Source organism: Agelaius tricolor, unplaced genomic scaffold (assembly GCF_023055355.1).
Source record: "Agelaius tricolor isolate 1412-34295 unplaced genomic scaffold, bAgeTri1.0.p SCAF_52, whole genome shotgun sequence".
NCBI classification, from domain to species: domain Eukaryota; kingdom Metazoa; phylum Chordata; class Aves; order Passeriformes; family Icteridae; genus Agelaius; species Agelaius tricolor.
Window position 1 is genome coordinate 2,050,072 of NW_027269312.1, and position 23,436 is coordinate 2,073,507.

Genomic DNA, 23,436 nt, shown 5'->3' on the forward strand with positions numbered 1-23,436 from the left:
AACACAATGGCTCTCGCCTACTGCTGAGAACAGGGACTGTGTGTACCCTTTGCAAATACCATTCCCCCTTCCCCCATTGAAAGAGAGTAGAATTGGAGTCCAGATGAACTGCACCTCTGAGATCTCCCCGATGTAGCAGGCAGATCCTCAGCTGGACTGCACCAAAGGACTTCGTCTCTATGTTTGGTAGCTATATTCCCCCTCTTTCTCTCTCTTTTTTCTCTCTCTTTCTCTTTTTCTCTCCCTTAATCTCTCTATCGCATTTTGCTATGGTCATTCAATAAAGGTGCATTTGTTTTGATTATTACTGCAAATCCCCTGTGCCGTGTCAGTTTTTTTTTTCCACTCTGAGATCAATCCACGAACCATTTCGAAACTCGTTCGTAAGGACGGATCGTGACACCCCAGCCATGTGCACTGGCTGTCACTCGCTGCTGTGGCCATCACTCCCCTGGCTGGTGGCTCTTTGGATGAAGGGAAAGGAGCGAGGTCACGTCTGTCCCCACGTGTAGTTGGGCCTTAGTGGGAGGAGAGTGGGTACAGGATGGGGGCAGGGTGGGGACCTGATGGGACATGGGGGTGATGGTGGCACATGTTTGTGATGGTGGGACATGGTGGGGACATGGTGTTGCCAGAATTTTGAGGCTGAGGCAGAAAAGGGGGCCAGGGATGGGTGTTCAGGGTAATGGGAGGCCCGGGGATGGCGTCTGTGGGGAATGGGGGACCCAAGGATTTGGTGGACTCAAGCTTGGGGTGAGGGTCCCAGAACAACGTGGCCTCCAGGGATTTGTGATCATGGGATGGGGCGGAGGGATTGGCATGCCATGGGAATGGGATTCCTGGTGGAACCAAGGCCCCCAGGGGAAGGGGGATCCCAAAGGTCAGAATTACCAAGCTGGGGTTCCTTGGGAATTAAGATCCTGGGGACTGCCAGCCCTGGGATGATGGCCCAGGGAAGTTGGGATGGAAGGAGTGGGGATCATATGGTTGGGGTGCCAGGGGAAGGGGGTGCCAGGGATGGACAGTTGCTTGGGTGGGCTGGTGGGTCACAGCTCCTTCCCTGGGTGCCTCAGATTTTGGGGTGACTCAGGGCCTAGTGCTGCTCCCCTGGGGTGCTCGTTTCCTGGGCATAGGGGTCCTGGGTAGCTCTGCTGCTGTGCCCTTGACTTTTTTGAGTCTTTATTTATCTTTTTTCTTATTTTCCTCACTTTTCTGCCAGGTCCCATCATGCCCCGTTCCCAGCTCAGCAATCCTGGAGAGCACCTGAGCAGGGAATGAGTTGGGATGACTCAGAGGAGGGGGGAAACGGGGAAGTGGGGGGTGCAGGGAAGGGTGGGGAGGCTGTGGGGGAGGGGAGTGTCGAGCTGTGCCCCCCAACACTTTCTCTCTCCTGCAGAAGAAGGAAGAGGCCGTTTGTGCTGAGTATAATGGGGGTGGAGGGTTCTGTCCTGAGCAGCAAATCCAGGGGGGGTCCTCTCATGAGAGGATCCTGTCCCAGGGGGTGACACAGCCTAGCATGGGGGGTCCTGTCCCAGGGTATGGCAGTTCCGGAAATGTCCCTGCACATTCCTGGCCGGGTGCCTGTCCCAGGGGTGGCACATCCTGGGGACCCCTGTCAAGGCAAGGCTGGGGCCCAGCCATGGCCCAGCCCCACTGCACAGGGATGGCCATTGCCCAGCCCTGCTCTGCCCAGCCCCAGGTGGCAGCCAGCACCTGAGGGTCCCCCCTGCCCCCTTGGCTTTGATTCTGGCAGCTTTAGAGCTGCTGCAGAGGGGAGAATTCTGTGGGTGGAAAAAGGCCCTGCCTGTGGTTTGCTCAGCTCTGCAAGAAGCACAGAACCCAAAGGGAGCTCAAGCAGTGGCTCTGTGAGGGCCTTTGATGGTTTTCAGAGCAGGGGTGGCTGGAAACTGCCCCGTGCAGAGGCAGCTAAGAGGCAAGCAGTCTGGAAATGCACCAACTGATCATTAGGTCCCTTGCAGCAAGGATCTGAGAGAGCCCCAGAAACCTGCAAAGACAACAATCTGCTCAAAAACCTGACCTGGACCCACGTCCTTCCTGTCTCAAACCTGCAGCGCTTTGGAAAGGCCTGGGAAGAATAAATGAGTTCTGATTCGGCTCCTAGACAACAGGGAAATGTGTGGGAATACTGAGTAGGGGCTCTAACCCACAGCCATGGTGGGGCTGTGGGGAGTGACCCTGTCTGGATTCCAGGTGTCCCCAAAACTGCTCCATCCCTGTCTTCCTCACCTGAGTGAAAGGATGAGGGTTTGCAGGAATTGTGGTGTAAAGCCACCAGAGGTGCTGCTGTGGACCCGACACCTGCCTGGGGTCGGGTGCCGCCTTCCTCCCATTCGGGATCATGGAGAGCAGCCACGGGTGTTGTGCAGGGCGTGTGCCTGGCCCCGGGACACTGCTACGCTGCCAGTGGGCACTGGGATCCAACCTGCTGCTTTGGCGGCTTCTGCCCGCTGCCGGTGGTGGTGCCGGGACCGATTGGCGGCCGTGAGTTTGCAAAAGGAGCGATTTGCCCTCCTCCCTCCCGCCCGAGGCCGCCACGGCCCCTGAGGGGATGGAGCTGGAGCGGGGCGCCCCCTGCTGGCCGGGAGTGCTCCCTGCAGCACCCCCTGCTGGCCGCGGTTATAACTGCCACAAAAACCAACAGCGCTGAGCAGGAGGGAAAGTTCTGGGTTTGTGTTGTTGGTTCTGTTCTGCTTTATAAATTTCCTACTACAGAGCTATTATTCCTTTTCCTGGAATAAAAACACTTTTGCCTGGAAGCCCCATCAGTTTTGAAATTAAAGAAAATATTACACACTGTCTTCTTTCCATTCCAGGAATGTTCCCACTTTCCTTGGCAGATATTTCTCATTTAAACGAGATGCTAACTCTTTGGTTGGGGACAGACACCCCAAAAGGAGACAGGATCAAGGACTTGGTCACCTCATGCTCTGCCTTTTAAGCCACTTGGGCCACCAAGGGCTATGTCCCCAGCTGGCACTCCTGGTCACCCAGCCACTAAGGAGCTGGCTTTGGCAGAGCATCACACTGTCCCCAATGTGCCACGTCTGACAAACTGATGGACAGACGGGGCCCTGTCTCACCAAAAGCAAGGCATGACCCAGCCCTGCCACACGCAGCTTTTCCAAAATGTCTCCAGACATCAAACTTTTCCTGTCTCTGACACCCCACCCTGTGCCATGGCCTTATCCCAACTGCCCTGGAAAAGGGGGAGGCTCCGGAACCCCCACGGGGCCTTTGTGACATCCTCGTGTGGGGAACAGGGCAGAGGAGGGTTTGGGACAAGGAAGAAGAGAATCCAGAGCCTCCTGAACACCACTTTCGCCATCAGAGCAAGGAAGATCCAGGGCCCTGCAAGATTCCTGTGGTGGAGGAAACCTGCTGGGGGAAATGTCTGGGCTTTGTTCCTTATTGGGGGCTTTCCCTGGAAATTGTTCCTTCTGTGACCACTTGGACACTGAACCTTGTTGCTGTTGCTGTTGGTTTTACTCTCTCTCATTGCTGTTTCAGGAAATTGTTCTTCTCTCAGCCCTTTGGCATCTTTGTGCCTCAATGGGGTGCAGGAGAGGCAGTTTTTAGTGGCAGCACAGACACGAGTGGGTGCCCATGGGTGGGGACCCCCAGTGCCCCCAGTTCCCCCCAGTGTCACAGCACATTCCCGTAGATGTCACCGGGTTCCTGCGGTCGCCCCTGGGGTCCCGGCAGCTCCGCGTTGGTCACCTGGGGATCCTGGAGGGTGGTGGCACGGGGGGACGCTGTGAGAGACACGGGCTGTGGGATCTGGGTGGGGTGACACTGGTGGGTGACGTGTCCCTCTGCGTGTGTCCCGCCCGTACTCACCCCCTGCCCTCTTGGTGACCACGACGTGGGTGTACAGCACCTCCCCCTCCTCTGGGGGGGCCGGGGGATCCGGGGGGACCCTGAGGGAATAAAGGGGATGTGGGGGAGGGAATGGAGAGCTGTGGGGCAGGGGTAAAAGGGGACTTATGTTGGGAGCCCTTCACCAACCTTTCCTCGTGTTTCCTGGCAGCTGCAGAGGAAAGAGGGGAGATGTGACTGTGGGATCACAGGGCCCTGAACCCTCCCAGGATTCCTGAACCCCATGGGACCCTCAATTTACAACAGAACCCGCAAGCATCCCTGAAGCCTCCCAGAATTCAGGAACATCCCCAGTGTCCCCAGCCAACTCAGCCTCAGGAACCCAAAGCCCAGCAGGGACAGAGACCTCCTAACTGCCCCAAGGGCCTCTGAGAGAACCCGCAGCATCCCTGCAGGACCCTCCAGCACCTCCCCAAACCCTAAAGCACAGACAATGCCGCAGTTTTGGGGCTGTGGGTGCTGCCCAATCATTGTCCAACACTGGGTGCCTCTACAGCTCCCTGGGACGCCTGTGCCCCCATTGTCACCCACCCACATGGTGCCACCGGTGCCAGGCCACAATGACACCCACGAGCAGGAGCAGGAAAAAAAGGGCCCCACTGACCCCTGCGGCCACTGCAAGAAACAGAGGGGGACACATCAGGGTCACCCATGACCCCAGGGGTCCTGCACTCCCTGGTGACCCTGTGTGACCCCACCTTTGTTGCAGTGTCCTCGTGGTGTCACCTCCAGGACCAGCTCAGGGCTGAGTGCCCGGAACACGCGGTGCTTGTCCTGTCCCAGCTGGTTGGTGGCCACGCACTGGTAGGTGCCCACATGTCCCACATTGATGTCCCTGAGCTCCAGGAGGGCACCCTGGGGCACCTCCAGCCTGTTGTGCAGCCAGGTGAAGGTGACAGGGACTGAGCCCACCTGCACTGAGCAGTGCAGGGTCACGGGGTCACCTGCAAGCACCTGGTGTGCCAGGGTACTGGGGGTGATGGTGGCATTGGCAACGGGCAGTGTGCCGACAAAGACAGGGCTGGCACCTGGTGAAGTGGGATGGGAGTGCCATGGGTGGGCTCATCCCCAGCCAGAGGGTCCCGCTCACCCAGGACGGGGACATTCAGGGGGTCACTCTCGGCCATGCTGTCCCCGTCACTGACCCGGCACCGGTACTGGCCGCTGTCATTGTCCCCAGTGTGGCACAGCTGCAGGCAGCAGCCGGTGCCCAGCAGTGCCCCCGAGCCCTCTCAGTGCCAGGAGAAGGACGGGGGACCTGTCCCCATGGCCACCGTGCAGCTCAGCACCAGGTGGTCCCTGAGTGCCACCTGCCCCCCCATGGGGGCTGCACTGACAGGGACACCCCGGAGGGCAGGACCCCTGCAGGAGGGGAGGATAGCAAGGGACAGTGAGGGACCCAGGGGGGTGGTAGGGGAGGGGCAGGGAGACCCCAGTGAGGGAGAGGGGGCGCAGAGATTGGTGGGGCTTGGAAAGGAACCCCAAGGGACACCTGGAGAGGGGGGCGGATGACACCAGGGTGGGTATGGGGAGTCAGGGAGGGAATGATGTGACCTGGGGAATGTGTGGTGACCTCAGAGAGGGGTGGGAGGGATGCTGGGAGGGGTGAGGGGGCTCAGAGAGGGATGGGGAGACACAAGCCAGGAATGGTGGGACCTGGGGAGGGACCCGGGCAGGGATGGGAGGACACGGAAAATGTGTAGGGGTGGGATGGGGGCATCCCTCTAGGGGTGGGGGACCCTGAGAGGGACATGAGAAGGGAGCAGGGGAGCAAGGGTAGGATCTGGGAAAGGTTGGGACCACAGGGCAGGTGTCTGGAAGGACTGGGCACCCCCTGAAGGCCTGGGAGAGCTGAGGAGGCTGTGGGGGCTCCCCATGCCCTTCCCCGTGCCATCATTGAGCCCGCCCAGGCTCTGGGAAGGAGAGGGGAGGGGAATTTGTGAGCCTGAATCCCTGGGGAGGGGCTGTGGGGGTGTCAGGGTGGCAGCTGTGGGGTGCTCACCGTGCCCTGTCTCTGTCACCGGTGCTGAATTTCATGACTTCCCTGACCACCAGGATTTCACCCAGCCCCTGCAGCTGTAGCGACCGCTGTGGTGCGGCTGCAGAGGGGACAGGGAAAGCTCGGTGCCATCATGGAGCCCGCCCGGACGCTTCTCCTCGCGGTAGAAGGACACCGAGGTGACCGTGCAGTTCCACCAGCCCTGGCAGCTCAGTGTCACCGTGTCCCCCTCCAGCAGTGCCTGTGCCGGCACCTGCAGCACCAGCGAGCCTGGGGTACAGAGGGGTCCTGTTACACCCGATGGCACCAGGACCTCATCTGGGTTACACCCAGTGCACCAGGGGTCCCCAGTTCCCACATGGTTTCCCCAACACTAGGATAATCTGGGATGTCCCCATAGCAGGGGACAGGCTCCGGTTACACCAGGAGGTGACCCAGGGAGTGGAGCCCACCGAGAGCCCTCGGGGTCCCCTGGGTGCCAGGCTGGGGACACCCAAACCCCTCTCAATGTCTGAGACAGTCACAGGGGGACTGAGACTGATGCCAGGTCTGTCACATGTGTAGGTGCCACTCATGGTGACAGTGAGGTGTTCAGGTCCCTCCTGCCCGCAGTGCTGCCCATCCTTGTACCAGGTGGTGGCACCGGCGGTCCCCAAGCCCTGGCAGGTCAGGGTCACCCGGTCCCACAGCACCGCCGGCCTCCAGGGGGGCTCCACCAGGAGCTGGGTGGTCTGGGCAGCTGTGGGTGACAGGGGACACCAGCCTGCCAGGGCCAGCGTGGGGCTGGGGACAGTGGGGTGGGGCCATGGCATCCCCCGAGGACTCACCAGCGAGGCTGAGGGTCTGGGCTGGAAGGGAGAAGGGACAGGGCTGGGTGAGGGTCATGTGGACAATGTGGACACCCCATGTTTGCACACGTCACCTCCACCAGCCCTACAGCACCTGTCCCCACAGCCATAATCCATGGCCCTGTGCCCATCATCCCATTCCATTGGCACCTGTTCTCCCGGCCCATCCCCATGCATCATGGCCCTTGTCCCTGTCCCTGCATCCCTGTTCCCCTGTCCCTGTCCCCACAGCTACCCATGCCCCAAGGCTCCTTCTGCCACATCCTTGTTCCCACATCTCTATCCCCCTGTTCCTGTTCCCACATCCCAGTTCCCCTGTTCCTGTCCCCAAAGCCACCCCACAACTCTGGTCACACTGGGCTCTATGCCCTGCTCTGGCTCTGGTGGCGTTGGGGACCCCAGGGGATCCCGCAGCCCCCCTGTGCCCCCTCCCCTCCCCATCCCCGGGGTGTCAGGCCTGTGCCCGGGGCACTCACCCCACAGGAGCAGCACCACCTTCCCGGCCATCCCGGTGTCCCCAGCCATGTGCACTGGCTGTCACTCGCTGCTGTGGCCACCGCTCCCCTGGCTGGCGGCTCTTTGGATGAAGGGGAAGGAAGCGAGGTCTTGTCCATCCCCATGCGTAGGTGGCCCTTGGTGGGGGCAGGGTGGGGACGCTGTGGGACATGGGGGGGATGGTGGGACAAGGTGGGGACATGGTGTTGCCAGAATCTGGGGTCTAAGGCTGTGTAGGGAGCCAGGGATGGGTGTCCAGGGGAATGGGGTGCCCAGGGATGGGGTCCCAGGGGAATGGGGGTCCCAAGGGTTGGGTGGACTCAGACATGATTATGAGGGTCCCAGAACAATGTGGCCTCCAGCGATTTGTGATCATGGGATGGGGGCCATGGCATGGGGGTGCCAGGGGAAAGGGGGTCCCTGTGAGAATGGGGGCCCTGGGGAAATCAATGTCCCCAAGGGAAGGGGTGTCCCAGGGACTGGAATTACTGGGATGCGGTTCCTTGGGGTTGGAGATCCTGGGGAAGTGCAGTCCAGGGATGGGGGTCTCAGGGAAGGGGGGACAGAAGGAAATTGGGTCCCAAGGTTGAGGTCCCATGGGAATGGGGGTGCCAGGGATGGGCAGTGGCTAAGGGGGTCCTGGGGGTCACAGCACCTTGCCTGGATGCCTCAGATTTTGGAGTGCCCTGCAAAATCACCCCTGGGGTGCTCATTTCCTGGTCAGGCATTGCATGGGGGTCCTGGGTAGCTCAGCCTCTGGGTCCACCCCTGCCCCTGACATTTCCTGTCTTTATTTCTCTTTTTTGCTTATTCTCCTTACTTTTTGCCATGTCCCCTCACCCCCGGTTCCTGGCTCAGCAATCCTGGGAAGCACCTGAGCAGTGAATAGGTTGGGGGGACCCAGGGGATGGGGAAATGGGGAGAAGGAGGTGCAGGGAATGGTGGGGAGGCTGTGGGGGATGGAGGTGTTGGGCTGTGCGCCCTCAACACTTTCACTTTCTTTTTCCTGGACAAGAAGGAAGAGGCCGTTTGTGCTGAGAGTCAGATGGGAAAGGGGGGGTTCTGTCCTGGGGGGGCACATCCAGAGGCTCCTGTCCTGGGGGGATCCTGTCCCAGGGGGTGACACATCCTGGCATGGGGGGTCCTGTCCCAGGGTATGGCAGTTCCGGAAATGTCCCTGCACATTCCTGGCCGGGTGCCTGTCCCAGGGGTGGCACATCCTGGGGACCCCTGTCAATGCAAGGCTGGGGCCCAGCCATGGCCCAGCCCCACTGCACAGGGATGGCCATTGCCCAGCCCTGCTCTGCCCCGCCCCAGGTGGCAGCCAGCACCTGAGGGTCCCCCCTGCCCCCATGGCTTTGATTCTGGCAGCTTTAGAGCTGCTGCAGAGGTGAGAATTCTGTGGGGGGGAAAAGGCCCTGCCTGTGGTTTGCTCAGCGCTGCAAGAAGCACAAACCCAATGGGAGCCCAGGCAGTGGCTTTGTGAGGGCCTTTGATGGTTTTCAGAGCAGGGCTGGCTGGAAACTGCCCCTGCAGGGGCAGCTGTGAGGGAACCAGTCCGGAAATGCAGCAACTGATTATTTGTTCCTGCCCCAAGGGACTGAGAAAACCACAAAACAACTGCAAATCCCACACCAATCTGCTCAACAAGCTGACCTGGACCCTCCTTCTTGAACATAACCTCCTGCCCTTTGGAACTTCCCAGAAAGAATATTTGGGTTCTGGATGTGCACACCAGAAGAGAGGGAAAAGTGTGGAAATACTGAGCAGGGGCTGCACACGAGGGGCTGGGGAACAGGGGTGTCACAGCAGGAGCAGGGAGTGCCCAGACAGGGGAATTCAGGGCAGGCTGGAGTGGATTTACCAGGGAATCAGACCCTAAGGCACACAGGGGCATTTCCACAGATTCCTGTGCACTGTCCAAAGCATGGACAGAACTTCTCCCCTTCCTCCATGGGAAGTCAAACAAGTTTGAATTTTGGAACGAGCAAAATAGGAAGAGTTCCTTAATATGGCCCAAGAAAGGGCTTCCTTAGGTGCTGGGTTGCTGCCCAGCAGGCAGGGAACAATCCCATGGAGCTGTTGGACAGTCAGGGAGATTCCACCCTCTGTGTTATCCACAAGCAAACGCTGCTGTGGGATGCAGCAGGAGGCTGCTAAAGGGACCCAAAAAGTCTCATTTCACTGTGATTTGTTTGTGGTTTTATTGTGGTTTTATTTCCACTTATTTGTGTTTTTATTGTGTTTTGATTTTCTCTTGTTGAGAAAGCAATGATTAAAAGGATTCTATAAACCAGAGCATTTTATACCTTGTCAGTTTGATTTTTGAGGAGTTTGTTTTTTGTTGGGAAAATAATGGTATAGGAAAAGATTTATGCCTTTTTTCTATGGATGTATAATTTTGTCACAGTCAATAGGGCATCAAGTGTTTCCTGAGATTGCTAAGACAGGAAATTTGGGTGACAGGAAAAAGCCCAGGGGTGTGTGGGGCAGAGACCCAGAGCCTCCCAGGACAAGCCTGGAGCGCCCCAGGGTGGGGTCTGTGCTGGGCTCTGAGTCATCTCAAAATCTGAGACCAAAATATGACCCCAAAATTGTCCAAAGCAATTGGGCATCGGGGAATTCAACCAGCTTGATCCTGGGATTTACCATCATCAGGGCAAGGTCATAAAAGATGCCTCCTTAATTTGGTCACCCCAGAGGTCACAGGAACCCACTGGGGACAGCGGGAATGCTCAAGGCCCAGCCAGGACAGAGGACCCCAGGATGTGCCACCTCTGGGAAAGGAATCCCCAAGGATGTGGCACCCCCAGAACGAGGAGGAGCTCCCAGGGACAAGAGGCTGGGACAAGAGCCGGGTGTCAGCACAGCAGAGCTGCCCTTTTCCCTAAAGGCTGGACCCCTCTGGATGTGCCCCTGGACAGAATTCATGTCCTTGCCTCAGCACAAACCGCTGCAGGAAAGAGAAAGAGTTGGGGGGTCACAGACAGGGAGCCCCATCCCCCACAGCCCTGAAACCACTGCCTGCACCCCCCAACCCCTTTTTTCCCTTCCTGGGATTCTCCCAGCTGTTCCCTGGGATGGTTCAACCAGGAAATGCGGGGAGACAGGAAAAAGCCCAGGGGTGAGTGGGGCAGAGACACAGAACCTCCCAGGAGATCCATGGGGTGCCCCAGGGTGGGGACTGTGCTGGGCTCTGAGTTACCCCAAAATCTGAGGCACCCCAGGAAGGAGCTGTGACCCCCGTGCCCACCCAGCCACTGCCCATCCCTGGCACCCCCATTCCCCTGGGAACCCAACCATGGGACCCCGCATTGCCTTGGTCTCTCCTCCCTGGGGACCCCCATCCCAGGACTGACATTGCCCAGCACCACCATTGCCTTGATCCCATCCCATGGGCTGCTTCTTCCCCAGAACCCTTATTCCCAAGGGTCCCCTTTTTCCCCCTGCACCCCCAGCCCTGGCACCCACATGCTATGACCCCAAATCCCTGGGGACCATGTTCCCACAGCACCCCCATCCCTGAATCCCACCAGGCATGGAAACCCCAATTGCAGTGGACTCCCATTCTCCTGGACACCCATCCTTGGTTCCCCCCATCCTCTGAGCCCCCCACTCCTGGCAACAGCATCCCCCACCATGTCCCCATCCTGTCCCCACCCTGCCCACAGCCTGTGCCCTGCTTGTGGCCACCCTGCCCCCACCAAGGGCCACCTACGCATGGGGACGGACGTGACCTCGCTTCCTTCCCCTTCATCCAAAGAGCCGCCAGCCAGAGGAGCAGTGGCCACAGCAGCGAGTGACAGCCAGTGCACATGGCTGGGGACACCGGGATGGCCGGGAAGGTGGCGCTGCTCCTGTGGGGTGAGTGCCCCAGGCATGAGCCTGACACCCCAGGGATGGGGAGGGGAGGGGGCACAGGGGAGCTGTGGGGTCCCCTGAGGTCCCCAATGCAAGCAGTGCTAGTCCATGTTAACCACAGTGGACCTTGGTGGGACTGGGGATGTAGGGTGGCTTTGGAGATAGGAATAGGGGCGCAGGAATTTGGGGATGGGGATGTGGGGACAGGAATGTGAGGACTGGCACTTTGGGCTCATGTAACTCTGGGGATAAGGACAAGGGAACTGGGATGCAGGGACAGAAAGCGACAAGAACCATGAGGATGTGGCCATGGGGGTGGGATCATGGGGATGGGATCATGAGCTGGTGGGGGTGACCTGGGCCAGCATGGCTTGTGTCCGTGGTGTCCTTGTGCCTGGGGTATCCACAGTGTCCCCATGTTCTGCCTCAGCCCAGGGTGGCCTCAGTGTCCCTGTTCCCAAGGTGTTTGTGTCACAGGGATGTGGTGCACAGGTGGCTGTGACACAGACATGTCCCCCTGCCTCTCCAAATATTTTTGAGACCACCCACACACACTTTCCCACAAGAAATGCTGTCCCCATGGGGACAGTTTTTGGGGACAGCCACCACACCCTGTACCCTGGTGCCTCCTTCCCTGCAGTGCCACCCCCACCCAGCCCTGTCCCTTCTTCCTTGCAGCCCAGACCCTCAGCCTCGCTGGTGAGTCCTCAAGGGATGTCATGGCCCCACCCCACTGTCCCCAGCCCCACGCTGGCCCTGGCAGGCTGGTGTCCCCTGTCACCCACAGGTGCCCAGACCACCCAGCTCCTGGTGGAGCCCCCCTGGAGGCCGGCGGTGCTGTGGGACTGGGTGACACTGACCTGCCAGGGCTCGGGGACCACCGGTGCCACCACCTGGTACAAGGATGGGCAGCGCTGGGGGCAGCAGGGACCTGAACACCTCACTGTCACCAGGAGTGGCACCTACACATGTGACAGACCCGGCACCAAGCGCAGCCCCCCCGTGACAATCTTAGATGGTGAGGGTGGATCTTTAATGATCAGGGTGGCCCCTGAGAGGTCAGGGTGGGCTCCACTCCATGGGTGGCCTTACACCCCTCATGTGGCGAGAGCCTGTGCCCTGAACACAGGGATATCCCAGTGCAGCCCAGTGCACTCCAGAGCTCACAGATGTCCCTGGTGCTATGGGCAGGGACCTCATCAGTGAGATGAGGCCACCTCAGAATGGCCTCATCAGAGAGATGTGACCCTTCTGTCCCACAGACCCACTGGTGCTGCAGGTGCCAGCGCGGGCACTGCTCGAGGGGGACACAGTGACACTGCGCTGCCGGGGCCGGAAAGAAAATCATCTCAGCAGGGTGCGATTTTACCGGGATGAGAAGGATCTTGGGGGGTCCCTCAGGGGAACCGAGATGTCCCTGCCCCCCCTGCAGCTGCACCACAGCGGCCGCTACAGCTGTGCAGGCTTTGTGGGGTCCTCTATATCATGGTCAGCACCAGTGACAGTGACAGTGCAGGGTGAGCACCCCCAGGGCTGGAAGTCCAATATCTTGACAACCCGAAAGCCACTTCCCAGCAGATTCAGAGTCACAGTCCTCACCACCCCTCTCCTTCCCAGAGCTCTTCTCAGTGCCGGTGCTGGAGGGTCCCCCCGAGCCCACCCTGGGGTCCCCTCTGACTCTCAGCTGCCTCAGCACCCCCAGCCCCCTGCGGCCCCGAGCCCCCCTCCTGCACGTGTTCTACCGGGACGGGCAGGTGGTGGGGGGCCCGCAGGGGTCCCCGCAGCTGCTGGTGCCCACCGTGGGGATCTCCCACTCGGGTAATTATGGCTGTGAGGTGCACACCCAGGGTGGGGCTGTGCGGAAGAGCAGCGCCTGGCTCAGCGTCACGGTGCGCAGTGAGTGCGGGGATGGGCACGGGGAGCCCCCACAGCCTCCTTGGGTCCCCCACACTGCCTGGCATCGCCCAGCCCTCCCTGATGCCCGCTCTTGGGTACCCGACCTTTCCCGGATCCCTCTCTGGCTCCCACCATCCTTTCTTGGGTCCCTCCCTGGGACCCCCCCCAGCCCCTACATGGGTACCCCCATCCCTCCCTGGCACCGTTTCCGTGTCCTGCCATTGCTGCCCCGGTCCCTCCCCAGGTCCCCCCATTCCTGGCTCGTGTTTCCCTCCATCCCACATTGGGTCCCCTCACCCCTCCCTGGGTCCCATCACCCTTCTCTGAGTTCTCCACACATTCCCCAGAACACACCATCCCCTCCTTGGGTATCGTACCTGCCATGGTGTTGCCCACATCCCTCTCCAGGTGTTCCCTCCCTGACCCCCCCAGCATCCCTCAGGGTTCCTTTTGAAGAACCACCCCGCCCCCCCCATCTCTGCGCCCACTTTCCATCACTGGAGTTCCCCTGCCCCTCCCTGAAACCCCTGGGTCCCTCACCGTCCCCTGATGTCCCCCTCTCCTTCAGGGGTCCCTCCGTCGGGGGTGTCCCTGTCAGCGCAGCCCCCCGGGGGACAGGTGGCACTCGGGGACAGCCTGGTGCTGAACTGCTCAGTGACCATGGGGACAGGTGCCCTGTCCTTCTCCTGGCACCGGGAGGGCTCAGGGGCACTGCCTGGCACCAGCCCCCGCCTGGAGCTGCACCACGTTGGGGACAATGACAGCGGCCAGTACCGGTGCCGGGTCAGTGACGGGGACAGCGTTGCCGAGAGTGACCCCATGAATGTCACCGTCCTGGGTGAGCGGGACCCTCGGGCTGGGGATGAGCCCACCCAGAGCACTCCCATCCCACCCTGCCAGGTGCCAGCCCTGTCTTTGTCCCACCAGTGCCCGTGGCCAATGCCACCATCACCCCCGGTCCCGTGTCACACCAGGTGCATGCAGGTGACAACGTGACCCTGCACTGCTCAGTGCAGGTGGGCTCAGCCCCTGTCACCTTCACCTGGCTGCACAATGGGCAGGAGGTGGCCCAGGGTCCCCTCCTGGAGCTCAGGGACGTTGAAGTGGGACATGTGGGCACCTACCAGTGCGTGGCCACCAACCAGCTGGGACAGGATGGGCACCGCGTGTTCCAGGCACTCAGCCCAGAGCTGGCCCTGGAGGTGACACCTCGCTCACCCTGGGTCACAGGTGGGGTCACACAGGTGGGGTCACCAGGGAGTACAGGACCCCTGGGGGATGGGTAACCCTGATGTGTCCCCCTCTGTTTCTTGCAGTGGCTGCAGGGGTTGGTGGGGCCCTTTCCTTCCTGGTCCTCCTCATGGCTGTCATTCTGACCTGGCGCTGCTGGCACCGTGTGGGTGGGTGACAATGGGTGGATGGGGGGTCCCAGGGAGCTGTAGAGGCCCACAGAATTGGGGAACCATAGGTGATGACCCACATACCCACAATTGTGACTTTGGTTCAGGGTCCTGTGGCGTTTGGGGAGGTGCTGGAGAGTCCTGCAGGGATGCTGGGGGTTCTTTCAGGGGCTCTGGGGGTGTTCGGGGGTCTCTGTCCCGGCTGGGCTTTGGGTTCTTGAGGGTGATTTGTTTGGGGCCACAAGGAGGTGCATGAATTCCGGTGGGCTTCAGGGATGCTTGGGGGTCCTGAGGGGGATTGAGGGTGCCCTGGGGGTACAGGATTCCTCAGAGGGTTCAAGGCCCTGGGGACTCCTCAATTACCCCTTCCCTCTTTCGGTTGCAGCTGCCAGGAAGCAGCAGGAAAGGTGAGTGCGAGGCTCAAACCACACTCTCCCCTTTTTACGCCAACCCCCAAAGACCTCCCATTCCTTCCCCCACATCCCCTTTATTCCCTCAGGGCCCCCCCGGATCCCCCGGCCCCCCCAGAGGAGGGGGAGGTGCTGTACACCCACGTCGTGGTCACCAAGAGGGCGGGGGTGAGTACGGGGGGGACACACGCAGAGGGACATGTCACCCACCAGTGTCACCCCACCCAGATCCCACAGCCCGTGTCTCTCACAGCGTCCCCCCGTGCCACCACCTTCCAGCATCCCCAGGTGACCTACGCAGAGCTGCGGGGACTCCAGGGGCGACCGCAGGAACCCGGTGACATCTACGGGAATGTGCTGTGACACTGGGGGGAACTGGGGGCACTGGGGGTCCCCACCCATGGGCACCCACTCATGTCTGTGCTGCCACTAAAAACTGCCCCAATCCCTCCCCGTGGGGGCACAAAGATCCCAAAGGGCTGAAAGAAGAACAATTTCCTGCAACAGCAACGAGAGAGAATAAAACCAACAGCAACAACAACAAGGTTCAGAGTCCAAATGGTGAAAAAAGGAACGATTTCCTTGGAAAGCCACCGAAAAGGAACAAACCCCAGACATTTCCCCCAGCACGTTTCCTCCACCAGAGGAACCTGGAAGGTCCCTGGACCTTCCTTGCTCTGATGGCCAAAGCAGCCTTCAGGAGGCTCTGGATTCTCCTCTCCCCTGTACCAAACCACTCTTCTGCCGTGTTCCCCACACGAGGATGTCACAAAGGCCCTGTGGAGGTTCCAGAGCCTCCCCCATTCTCAGGGCAGTCTCTCGATCAGGCCATGGCACAGGGCAGGGTGTCAGAGACAGGAAAAATTTGATGTCTGGAGACATTTTGGAATACCTCCATGTGGCAGGGGTGGGTCAGGCCTTGCTTTTGGTGAGACAGGGCCCTGTCTGTCCATCAGTCTGTCAGCCGTGGCACATTGGGGACAGTGTGACACTGCCAAAGCCAGCTCCTGAGTGGCTGGGTGACCAGGAGTGCCAGCTGGGGAGAGGACCCTTGGTGGGCCTACTGGCTTAAAGGGCAGAGCATAAGGTAGCCAAGTCCCTGACCGTGTCTCCTCTTGGGTTGTCTGTCCCATCCAGGCTGGAACACAAGAGTTGGCAACTCATTTAAATGAGAAATATCTACCCAGGAAATTGGGAATATTTCTGGAATGGAAGACCCATCTCTAAAACATTTTTTAGTTACAGAAATGATGAGGCTTCCAGGCAAAAGTGTAGGAAATGAAAAACAGCTCTTTACTGAGAAAATAATAAAGCAGGACAGAAAAAACAACACAAACCCAGAGCTTTCCGTCCTGCTCAGCGCTGTTGGTTTTTGTGGCAGTTATAACCGCGGCCAGCAGGGGGCGCTGCAGGGAGCACTCCCGGCCAGCAGGGGGCGCCCCGCTCCAGCTCCATCCCCTCAGGGGCCATGGCGGCCTCGGGCGGGAGGCAGGAGGGCAAATCGCTCCTTTTTCAAACTCACAGCCACCAATCGGTCCCGGCACCACCACCGGCAGCGGGCAGAAGCCGCCAAGGCAGCAGGTTGGATCCCAGTGCCCACTGGCAGCGTAGCAGTGTCCCGGGGCCAGGCACACGCCCTGCACAACACCCACGACCGCTCTCCATGATCCCGAATGGAAGGAAGGCAGCGCCTGACCCCAGGCAGGTCTCGGGTCCACAGCAGCACCTCTGGTGTCTTTACTCCACAATTGCTGCAAACCCCCAGCCTTTCACTCAGGTGAGGAGGGCAGGGATGGAGCAGCTTTGGGGCCACCTGGAATCCACACAGGGTCACTCCCCACGGCCTCAACATGGCCGCAGGGCCGACCCCCTGCTCAATATTTCCACACATTTACCTCTTATCTGGCAGCCAAACCAGAACCCAAATATTCTTCCTGGGATGTTACAATGGGCTGCAGCCTTGCCATAGGTAGAAGGATGGACCCGGGCAGGTTGTTGAGCAGGTTGTTGTGGGATTTGCAGAGTTTTTGGGGCTCTCTCAGAATCTTTCTGTACGGGACAAAATGATCAATTGCTGCATTTCTGGACTGGTTCTCCCACAGCTGCCCCTGCAGGGGCAGTTTCCAGCCAGCCCTGCTCTGAAAACCATGAAAAGCTCTTGCAGAACCACTATTTGGGCTCTCTGTGGGGTTTGTGCTTCTTGCAGGGCTGAGCAAACCACAGGCAGGCCTTTTTCCACCCACAGAATTCTCACCTCTGCAGCAGCTCCACAGACCCAGAGCCCCTTGGAATCTCTCTGCGGTGACGCCCAGGCTGCTGGCACCTTGTTGGGGCTGTGTTAGGTCATGGTTCACCCCAAAATCTGAGGCATCCAGGGAAGGAGCTGCGACCACAGGTCTACCTAGCCACTGCTCTTCCCTGGCAATCTCATTTCCCATGAAATTATACCATGGGAGTCCCATTCTTTAGGTCCCACCGTGCCTGGGACCCTGAACCCAGTACTGACATTCCCCAGGATGTCCAGGGCCCAGGACTCCATTGCCAAGGAATCCTCTCCTGTTCATTCTATCCTCTGAAATCCTCCTTCCCCCACGACCTTGATTGTCCCAGGACACCCATTCCCATGGGAACCCCCATTCCCCCAGCATCCCCATCCCATGACCCTGGAGCCCACGTTCCCCTGGGACTCCCGTCCCTGAGTCCCCCAGCCCTGGGAACCCCATTCCCAAGGCACCCCCATCCCTGGTGATTCCACCTCTGCAGCACCCACATTCCCACAGACCCCATCCCTGGGACCCTCCATTCTCCAGGACACCCATCCCTGTCACCACAAACCCTCTGAGCCCCGCACTACTGGGAACCCCATATTGCATCTTGCCTCACCCAGCTTTGTCCCCAGCATGTCCCCACCCTGCCCACAGCCTGTCCCCTGCTTTTGGCCACCCTGCCCCCAACAAGGGCCACCTACACATGGGGACGGACGTGACCTCGCTTCCTTCCCCTTTATCCAAAGAGCCACCAGCCAGGGGAGCGGTGGCCACAGCAGCGAGTGACAGCCAGTGCACATGGCTGGGGACACCGGGATGGCTGGGAAGGTGGCGCTGCTCCTGTGGGGTGAATGCCTTGGGCACGGGCCTGACACCCTGGGGATGGGGATGAGGAGGGGGCACAGGGGGGCTGTGGGGTACCCTGAGGTCCCCAATGCCAGCAGTGCCAGTCCATGGTACCCACAGTGGACCTTGGTGGGACTGGGGATGTAGGGTGGCTTTGGAGACAGGAATAGGGGCGCAGGAATTTGGGGATGGGGATGTGGGGACAGGAATGTGAGGACTGGCACCTTTGGGCTCAGGTAGCTCTGGGGATAAGGACAAGGGACCTGGGATGCAGGGACAGAAGGGAACAAGAACGGTGAGGATGTGGCCATGGGGATGTGATCATGGGGATGGGGTCATGAGCTGGTGGGGGTGACCTGGGTCAGCATGGGCTGTGTCTGTGGTGTCCTTGTGCCTGGAGAGTCCACAGTGTCCCCATGTTCTGCCTCAGCCCAGGGTGGCCTCGGTGTCCCTGTTCCCAAGGTGTCTGTTCCACAGGGATGTGGTGCACAGATGGCTGTGACACAGACATGTCCCCCTGCAGTGAAAAATCTTTTGGAACCACCCACACACACTTTCCCACAAGAACTGCTGTCCCCATGAGGACAATTTGGGGATAGCCCCCATGCCCTGTACCTTGTGTGCCTCTGTCCCTGCAGTGCCACCCCCACCCAGCCCTGTCCCTTCTCCCTTCCAGCCCAGACCCTCGGCCTCGCTGGTGAGTCCTCGGGGGATGCCATGGCCCCACCCCACTGTCCCCAGCCCCTCACTGGCCCTGGCAGGCTGGTGTCCCCTGTCACCTGCAGGTGCCCAGACCACCCAGCTCCTGGTGGAGCCCCCCTGGAGGCCAGCAGTGCTGTGGGACCGGGTGACACTGACCTGCCAGGCCTAGGGGACCGCTGGTGCCACCACCTGGTACAAGGACAGTAAGCCCTGGGGGCAGAAGGGACCTGACCACTTCACTGTCATTGTGAGTGGCACCAACATGTGTGACAGACCTGACACTGGGCTCAGCCCCCCTGTGAGAATCTCAGATGGTGACGGGGGCTTTGGGTGTCCCCAGGCTGGCACCCGTGGGGACCCCAAGGGCTCTGGGTGGGCTCTCCTCCATGGGTCACCTCCTGTGTGATCACAGCCTGTCCCCTGCTCTGGGGACATCCCAGAGCATCCTAGGCTGGGAGGATCGTCATGCTGGATATGGGGACCCCTGGTGCACTGGGTGTGACTCTATGGGGGGGTTCCGGTGCCATCAGGTGTGACAGGACTCCTCTGTCCCCCAGTGTGGCTGGTGCTGCAGGTGTCAGTACAGGCACTGCTGGAGGGGGACATGGTCACACTGTGCTGCTGGGGCTGGCGGAACCTCAATGTCAAATCCATGTCCTTCTCCCACAAGGGGAAGAAACTGGAGGGGCTCCGCAATGGGACTGAGCTGTCCCTGTCTCCTCTGCAGCTGCACCACAGAGGTTGCTACAGCTGCAGGGGCTGGGTGAGGTCCTGAGTGTTGGAGGAGTCAGCACCTGTGACAGTGACAGTGCATGGTGAGCATCCCAGAGCATCCCAGTGTGGGGGGAGCCCCGTGTTGGAAGTGGGGATCTCTGGTTTGCTGGGGATGACCCAATGGGGAATGCTCATGCAAACAGGACCGCCGGTGTGACAGGACCCCCGTGTCGCGCAGCCCAGTTAGAGTGGCAGGTGTCAGCGTGGGAGCTGCTGGAGGGGGACACGGTGACACTGCGCTGCCGGCGTTGGCAGAACAACCCAGTCACTGAGGTGTGATTCTACCATGGAGAGAAGGAGGTGGGGAGGTCCCTCAATGGGGCCGAGCTGTCCCTGTCCTGCCTGCAGCTGCACCACAGTGGCCACTACAGCTGCAGGGGCTGGGTGGAGTCCAAAGTGTCACCATGGGCGCTCTCAGCACCAGTGACAGTGACAGTGCAGGGTGAGCACCCCCACGGCTGGAACTCCAATCTCCTGACACCCCCAAAAGCACAGCCCAGTGCACTCAGAGTCACAGTCCTCACCTCCCCTCTCCTTCCCAGAGCTCTTCTTGGTGCCGGTGCTGGAGGGTCCCCCCGAGCCCACCGAGGGGTCCCCTCTGACTCTCAGCTGCCTCAGCACCCCCAGCCCCCTGCGGCCCCAAGCCCCCCTCCTGCACGTGTTCTACCGGGACAGGCAGGTGGTGGGGGGCCCACAGGGGTCCCCACAGCTGCTGGTGCCCGCCGTGGGGGTCTCCCACTCGGGGAATTATGGCTGTGAGGTGCACTCCCAGGGTGGGGCCGTGCGGAAGAGCAGAGCCCGGCTCCGTGTCACAGTGCACAGTGAGTGTGGGGATGGGCACGGGGAGCCCTCCCAGACTCCTGAGGTCCCCTGCCTGGGCATCTCCATGTTCCCCAGACACTTTTGTTTCGTCCCCCCACATCTGCACTGTGTCGCCTCACCCCTCTGTGGTGTGACCCCATCCCTGACATCCCCCACCACAACCATACCCCCGTCCCTTTTATCCCATTCCCAGCTGTCAGCCCCTCTCTGTGTCCTCAGCCCTGTCTCTGTCCTCGCAGTGCCCGTGGCCAATGACACCATTACACCCGGTGTCCTGGAGGTGACACTGCAGGACACAGGGACACACAGGGATGTAGAGAGCTTTTGGATAATTGGTTAGCTTTTTGGATAATTGGTTAGCTGAGAAAGGACATTTCGATGTGATACCGATGGATAAGGATAGGGGAAACAAGCTGGAGATTGTGTAACCAGTGTCTAATCACTGACAAAGGTCATAGTGACCTTCTCTGAAACGGGAAGACGGGGGAGAAAATCGCTTGCCAGAAAATGTAGATATCCTAGGTAGAGAAGCTAGAAGAATGCAAACATAGAAGCCAAATAATCATTAGAGCATAGAAGTAGGTGTGGTTGATCAAAGTGTGCTTTAACCAATAATGAGCTCAGCTTTTGCAATATGTATAAGCTTCATTAACACCAATATAAATATGTGTTAGTTTTCAATAAACTTTGGGATTTGTCATCCACGCATATTGTGTGCTGCAATTCCTCCGCCGATCACGACAAATGGTGAACCCCGGACGTGATTCAACGGTAGCCACGGTCGAGCGGTGTAAGAAGTTCGGGTCCTATCACAGCTGAGGACGGCAAAAGCACCGCTGAAAGAGGGAAGGTGCCGTGCCCTGGGGACCTCGTCAGAGACCCCGGCCGATACGTGCTGCCGGAAGCCTGCAAGGGCTGCAAGAAGAGCGCTGTTATCTTTAACACGGATAAAGAAAGGCAAGCAGCATATGATTTATTTCCTAGCTTTTTATAAAAGCGTAAGGTTAAGGGTATAGATTTGCAGAAAGAGCTTAATGGGTTGTTAGCTCATGGGTATGCACAAGGACTTTTTCGGAATCCTCGCGCAGTGCATAGGTTATCAGAGTGCCGTATATTTGGGGATTAGTTGTGGCAGGCAGTCATAGATGATGATAAAGCCGCGAGAAAGTTGGGAAATTTAGGGCGAGTCGTGCATGCTGAATTCTTGAAATACCAGGCAGAGGAAAGAGCTGCCCAGCAGGCTAGTGCAGCCCGTGAAAGAAACAGGAGTTACGGAGACTGGTTTGGGTCCCCGCTGACGCTAGCTCCTGCTCTAAACAGCAGCTCCCTGCAGCTATCAGCTTCTGCTTCGAGCAGCGCCCCCCCTCCCCCCCCCGGCGCGTACTCCAGACGTGCCGTCCACGCCTTCAGCCTCCCCACCGCAGCGCGGCCTGCGGCCATCCCGCCGGGGGGGCTCGTGCCGGCCCCGGCCCTGGGCGGCTTAGCAGCTGCAGTGCGGCTGCCTCCCGCTCCGGATCCGCTCCGCGGCCGCCCCGACCCCGAGCCGAGGCGGGGGGCGGCAGGACGGGCCTCCCACCCCCCGTGGGGCAGCGGGCTCCAGGGGGTCCACCCGCCCCGCGGCTGCCCGGTGCGGTTCTGCTTCCCGGCCACCAGCTCCCTGCGCCTGGACACAGGTAGCAGCTGTCACCACTTCAGCTCAACCTGCCTCCAGCCCGCCACCACCGGGAGCCTCGGAGTGGACCTGGCACCGTAGCCACAGTAATCCTGATGACTATTCACCCAGAAAAGGTTCCAACTGGAGTAAAGGGACCACCCTTATTGATGGATTACCTATGAGACCCTTGCAACCAGGATTACCTAATCTGGCTGTGCTGCCGAGGGACTGGCCACTTTTGATTATTGATCTGAAGGACTGTTTCTTTACTATTGCTCTTCGTCCACGAGACACTGCAGCAGATATTGGACTGTGTTACACAAGGCAGTGTTCGGAGACGTGATCTTGATCTCCCTATACAGCTGACAGTTTGGTGTGGACCAAAATTTTTACTGGGTGCACTTACTCAGCATAACAGAAAAACGGGGGAGATATGGGCCTTGGAATGGGTATCTCCTCCACTTCAACAACATAAAACCCTTCTTCAGAAGATTGAAAGTTTAGCTGATTTGCTCAAAAAGGGTCGTGATAGGACAATGGGGTTGGATTCAATGCCCAAAAAGATCACTAAAGCCCTTATCGGATGCTATAACTGTTTACACAGATGCAGGAAGAAAATACAAAACTGCAGCAGTGACCTGGCGAGAAAAGGGACAATGGCATCGTCATATACTCCGAGCTACTGAGTTGGACACTTTGCAAACAATGGAGCTATTGGCTGTTGTATGGGCCATGATGCATTTCTCTGGACCTCTCAACATTGTAACAGATTCTTTGTATGTTGCAGGCGTGTGTGAGCGAATAGAGGATGCCTCTATAAAAGAGGTTCAGAACAGGAGGTTACATGAGCTGTTTATGCAACTGCAGAGAACAATTAAGCTAAGAAAGCATTCCTTTTGTGTTATCCATATCAGAAGTCACAAATGGGATATTGGTCTGGGGGAAGGTAACATGCGAGCAGATAAATTAGTCTCAATCACACAAGCAACTCCGATTCCCAAACAAACCATAGCCAGGGAGGCACACTCCATGTTCCACCAGAATGCAAAAGGCCTTCATAGAGAATTTCAGATATCTATGGAGGAGGCACAGGCAATAGTCAAAGCCTGTCCTATATGTAGTCATCATAATGGAGGCTGTGGTTTAGGTCTTGGAGTTAACCCAAGAGGGCTGAGCACAAATGAGACCTGGCAGATGGATGTCACACATGTGGCAGAGTTTGGGAGGTTGAAGTATGTACATGTTACCATAGACACTTACACTCATTTTATATGGGCCACAGCACAGACTGGTGAAAAGGCAGGGCAAGGTAGAGAGACATCTCAGCAGTTGTTTTGCAGTAATGGGAGTGCCACAGCGCATCAAAACAGATAATGGGCCTGCTTACTGTAGCAAAAGAATAAAGCAATTTTTGCAGATGTGGGGGATAGAACACATAACAGGCCTCCCCAATTCTCCTACAGGGCAAGTGATTGTGGAGAGAGCAAATGGTACCTTGAAAAGATATCTGAGTAAATATATGGATACCAGAGAGCCACAAGAGAGATTGTTAAAGTGCTTGTTTG

The 23,436-nt window shown here is 58.9% G+C and overlaps 2 protein-coding genes across 2 annotated transcripts in view; one reads left to right on the plus strand and one right to left on the minus strand.

The window, feature by feature from the left end:
- Positions 1 to 3,591: 3,591 nt before the first annotated feature.
- LOC139604560 (Fc receptor-like protein 2) overlaps positions 3,592 to 23,436 on the minus strand; it is a 34,004-nt gene continuing 14,159 nt past the window's right edge. The window contains exons 11-13 of the mRNA XM_071455687.1: positions 4,425 to 4,512; positions 3,859 to 3,938; positions 3,592 to 3,773 (exon numbers count right to left, since the gene is read on the minus strand). Coding sequence (XP_071311788.1) covers positions 3,664 to 3,773; positions 3,859 to 3,938; positions 4,425 to 4,512 — 278 coding nt within the window. The 3' untranslated portion in view covers positions 3,592 to 3,663. The remainder of the gene's footprint in view (positions 3,774 to 3,858; positions 3,939 to 4,424; positions 4,513 to 23,436) is intronic.
- LOC139604524 (Fc receptor-like protein 5) lies at positions 7,410 to 21,970 on the plus strand. The gene is made up of 17 exons (XM_071455660.1): positions 7,410 to 7,421; positions 11,003 to 11,084; positions 11,779 to 11,799; positions 11,888 to 12,118; positions 12,363 to 12,617; positions 12,718 to 12,996; positions 13,565 to 13,834; positions 13,924 to 14,226; positions 14,313 to 14,396; positions 14,782 to 14,803; positions 14,896 to 14,978; positions 19,179 to 19,384; positions 19,744 to 19,837; positions 19,938 to 20,216; positions 20,457 to 20,530; positions 20,993 to 21,174; positions 21,538 to 21,970. Exons 1-17 carry the CDS (start codon positions 7,410 to 7,412, stop codon positions 21,968 to 21,970), a joined length of 2,910 nt encoding a protein of 969 aa, XP_071311761.1.

What these genes read in the sequence shown, in the direction of transcription:
- LOC139604524 (XM_071455660.1), top strand. An exon ending in CACCAAGAGGGCGGGGGTGA is followed by an intron (nt 14,979 to 19,178) that starts GTACGGGGGGGA and finishes TCTGTCCCCCAG; the next exon opens with TGTGGCTGGTGCTGCAGGTG. An exon ending in GCTCCGTGTCACAGTGCACA is followed by an intron (nt 20,217 to 20,456) that starts GTGAGTGTGGGG and finishes CTGTCCTCGCAG; the next exon opens with TGCCCGTGGCCAATGACACC.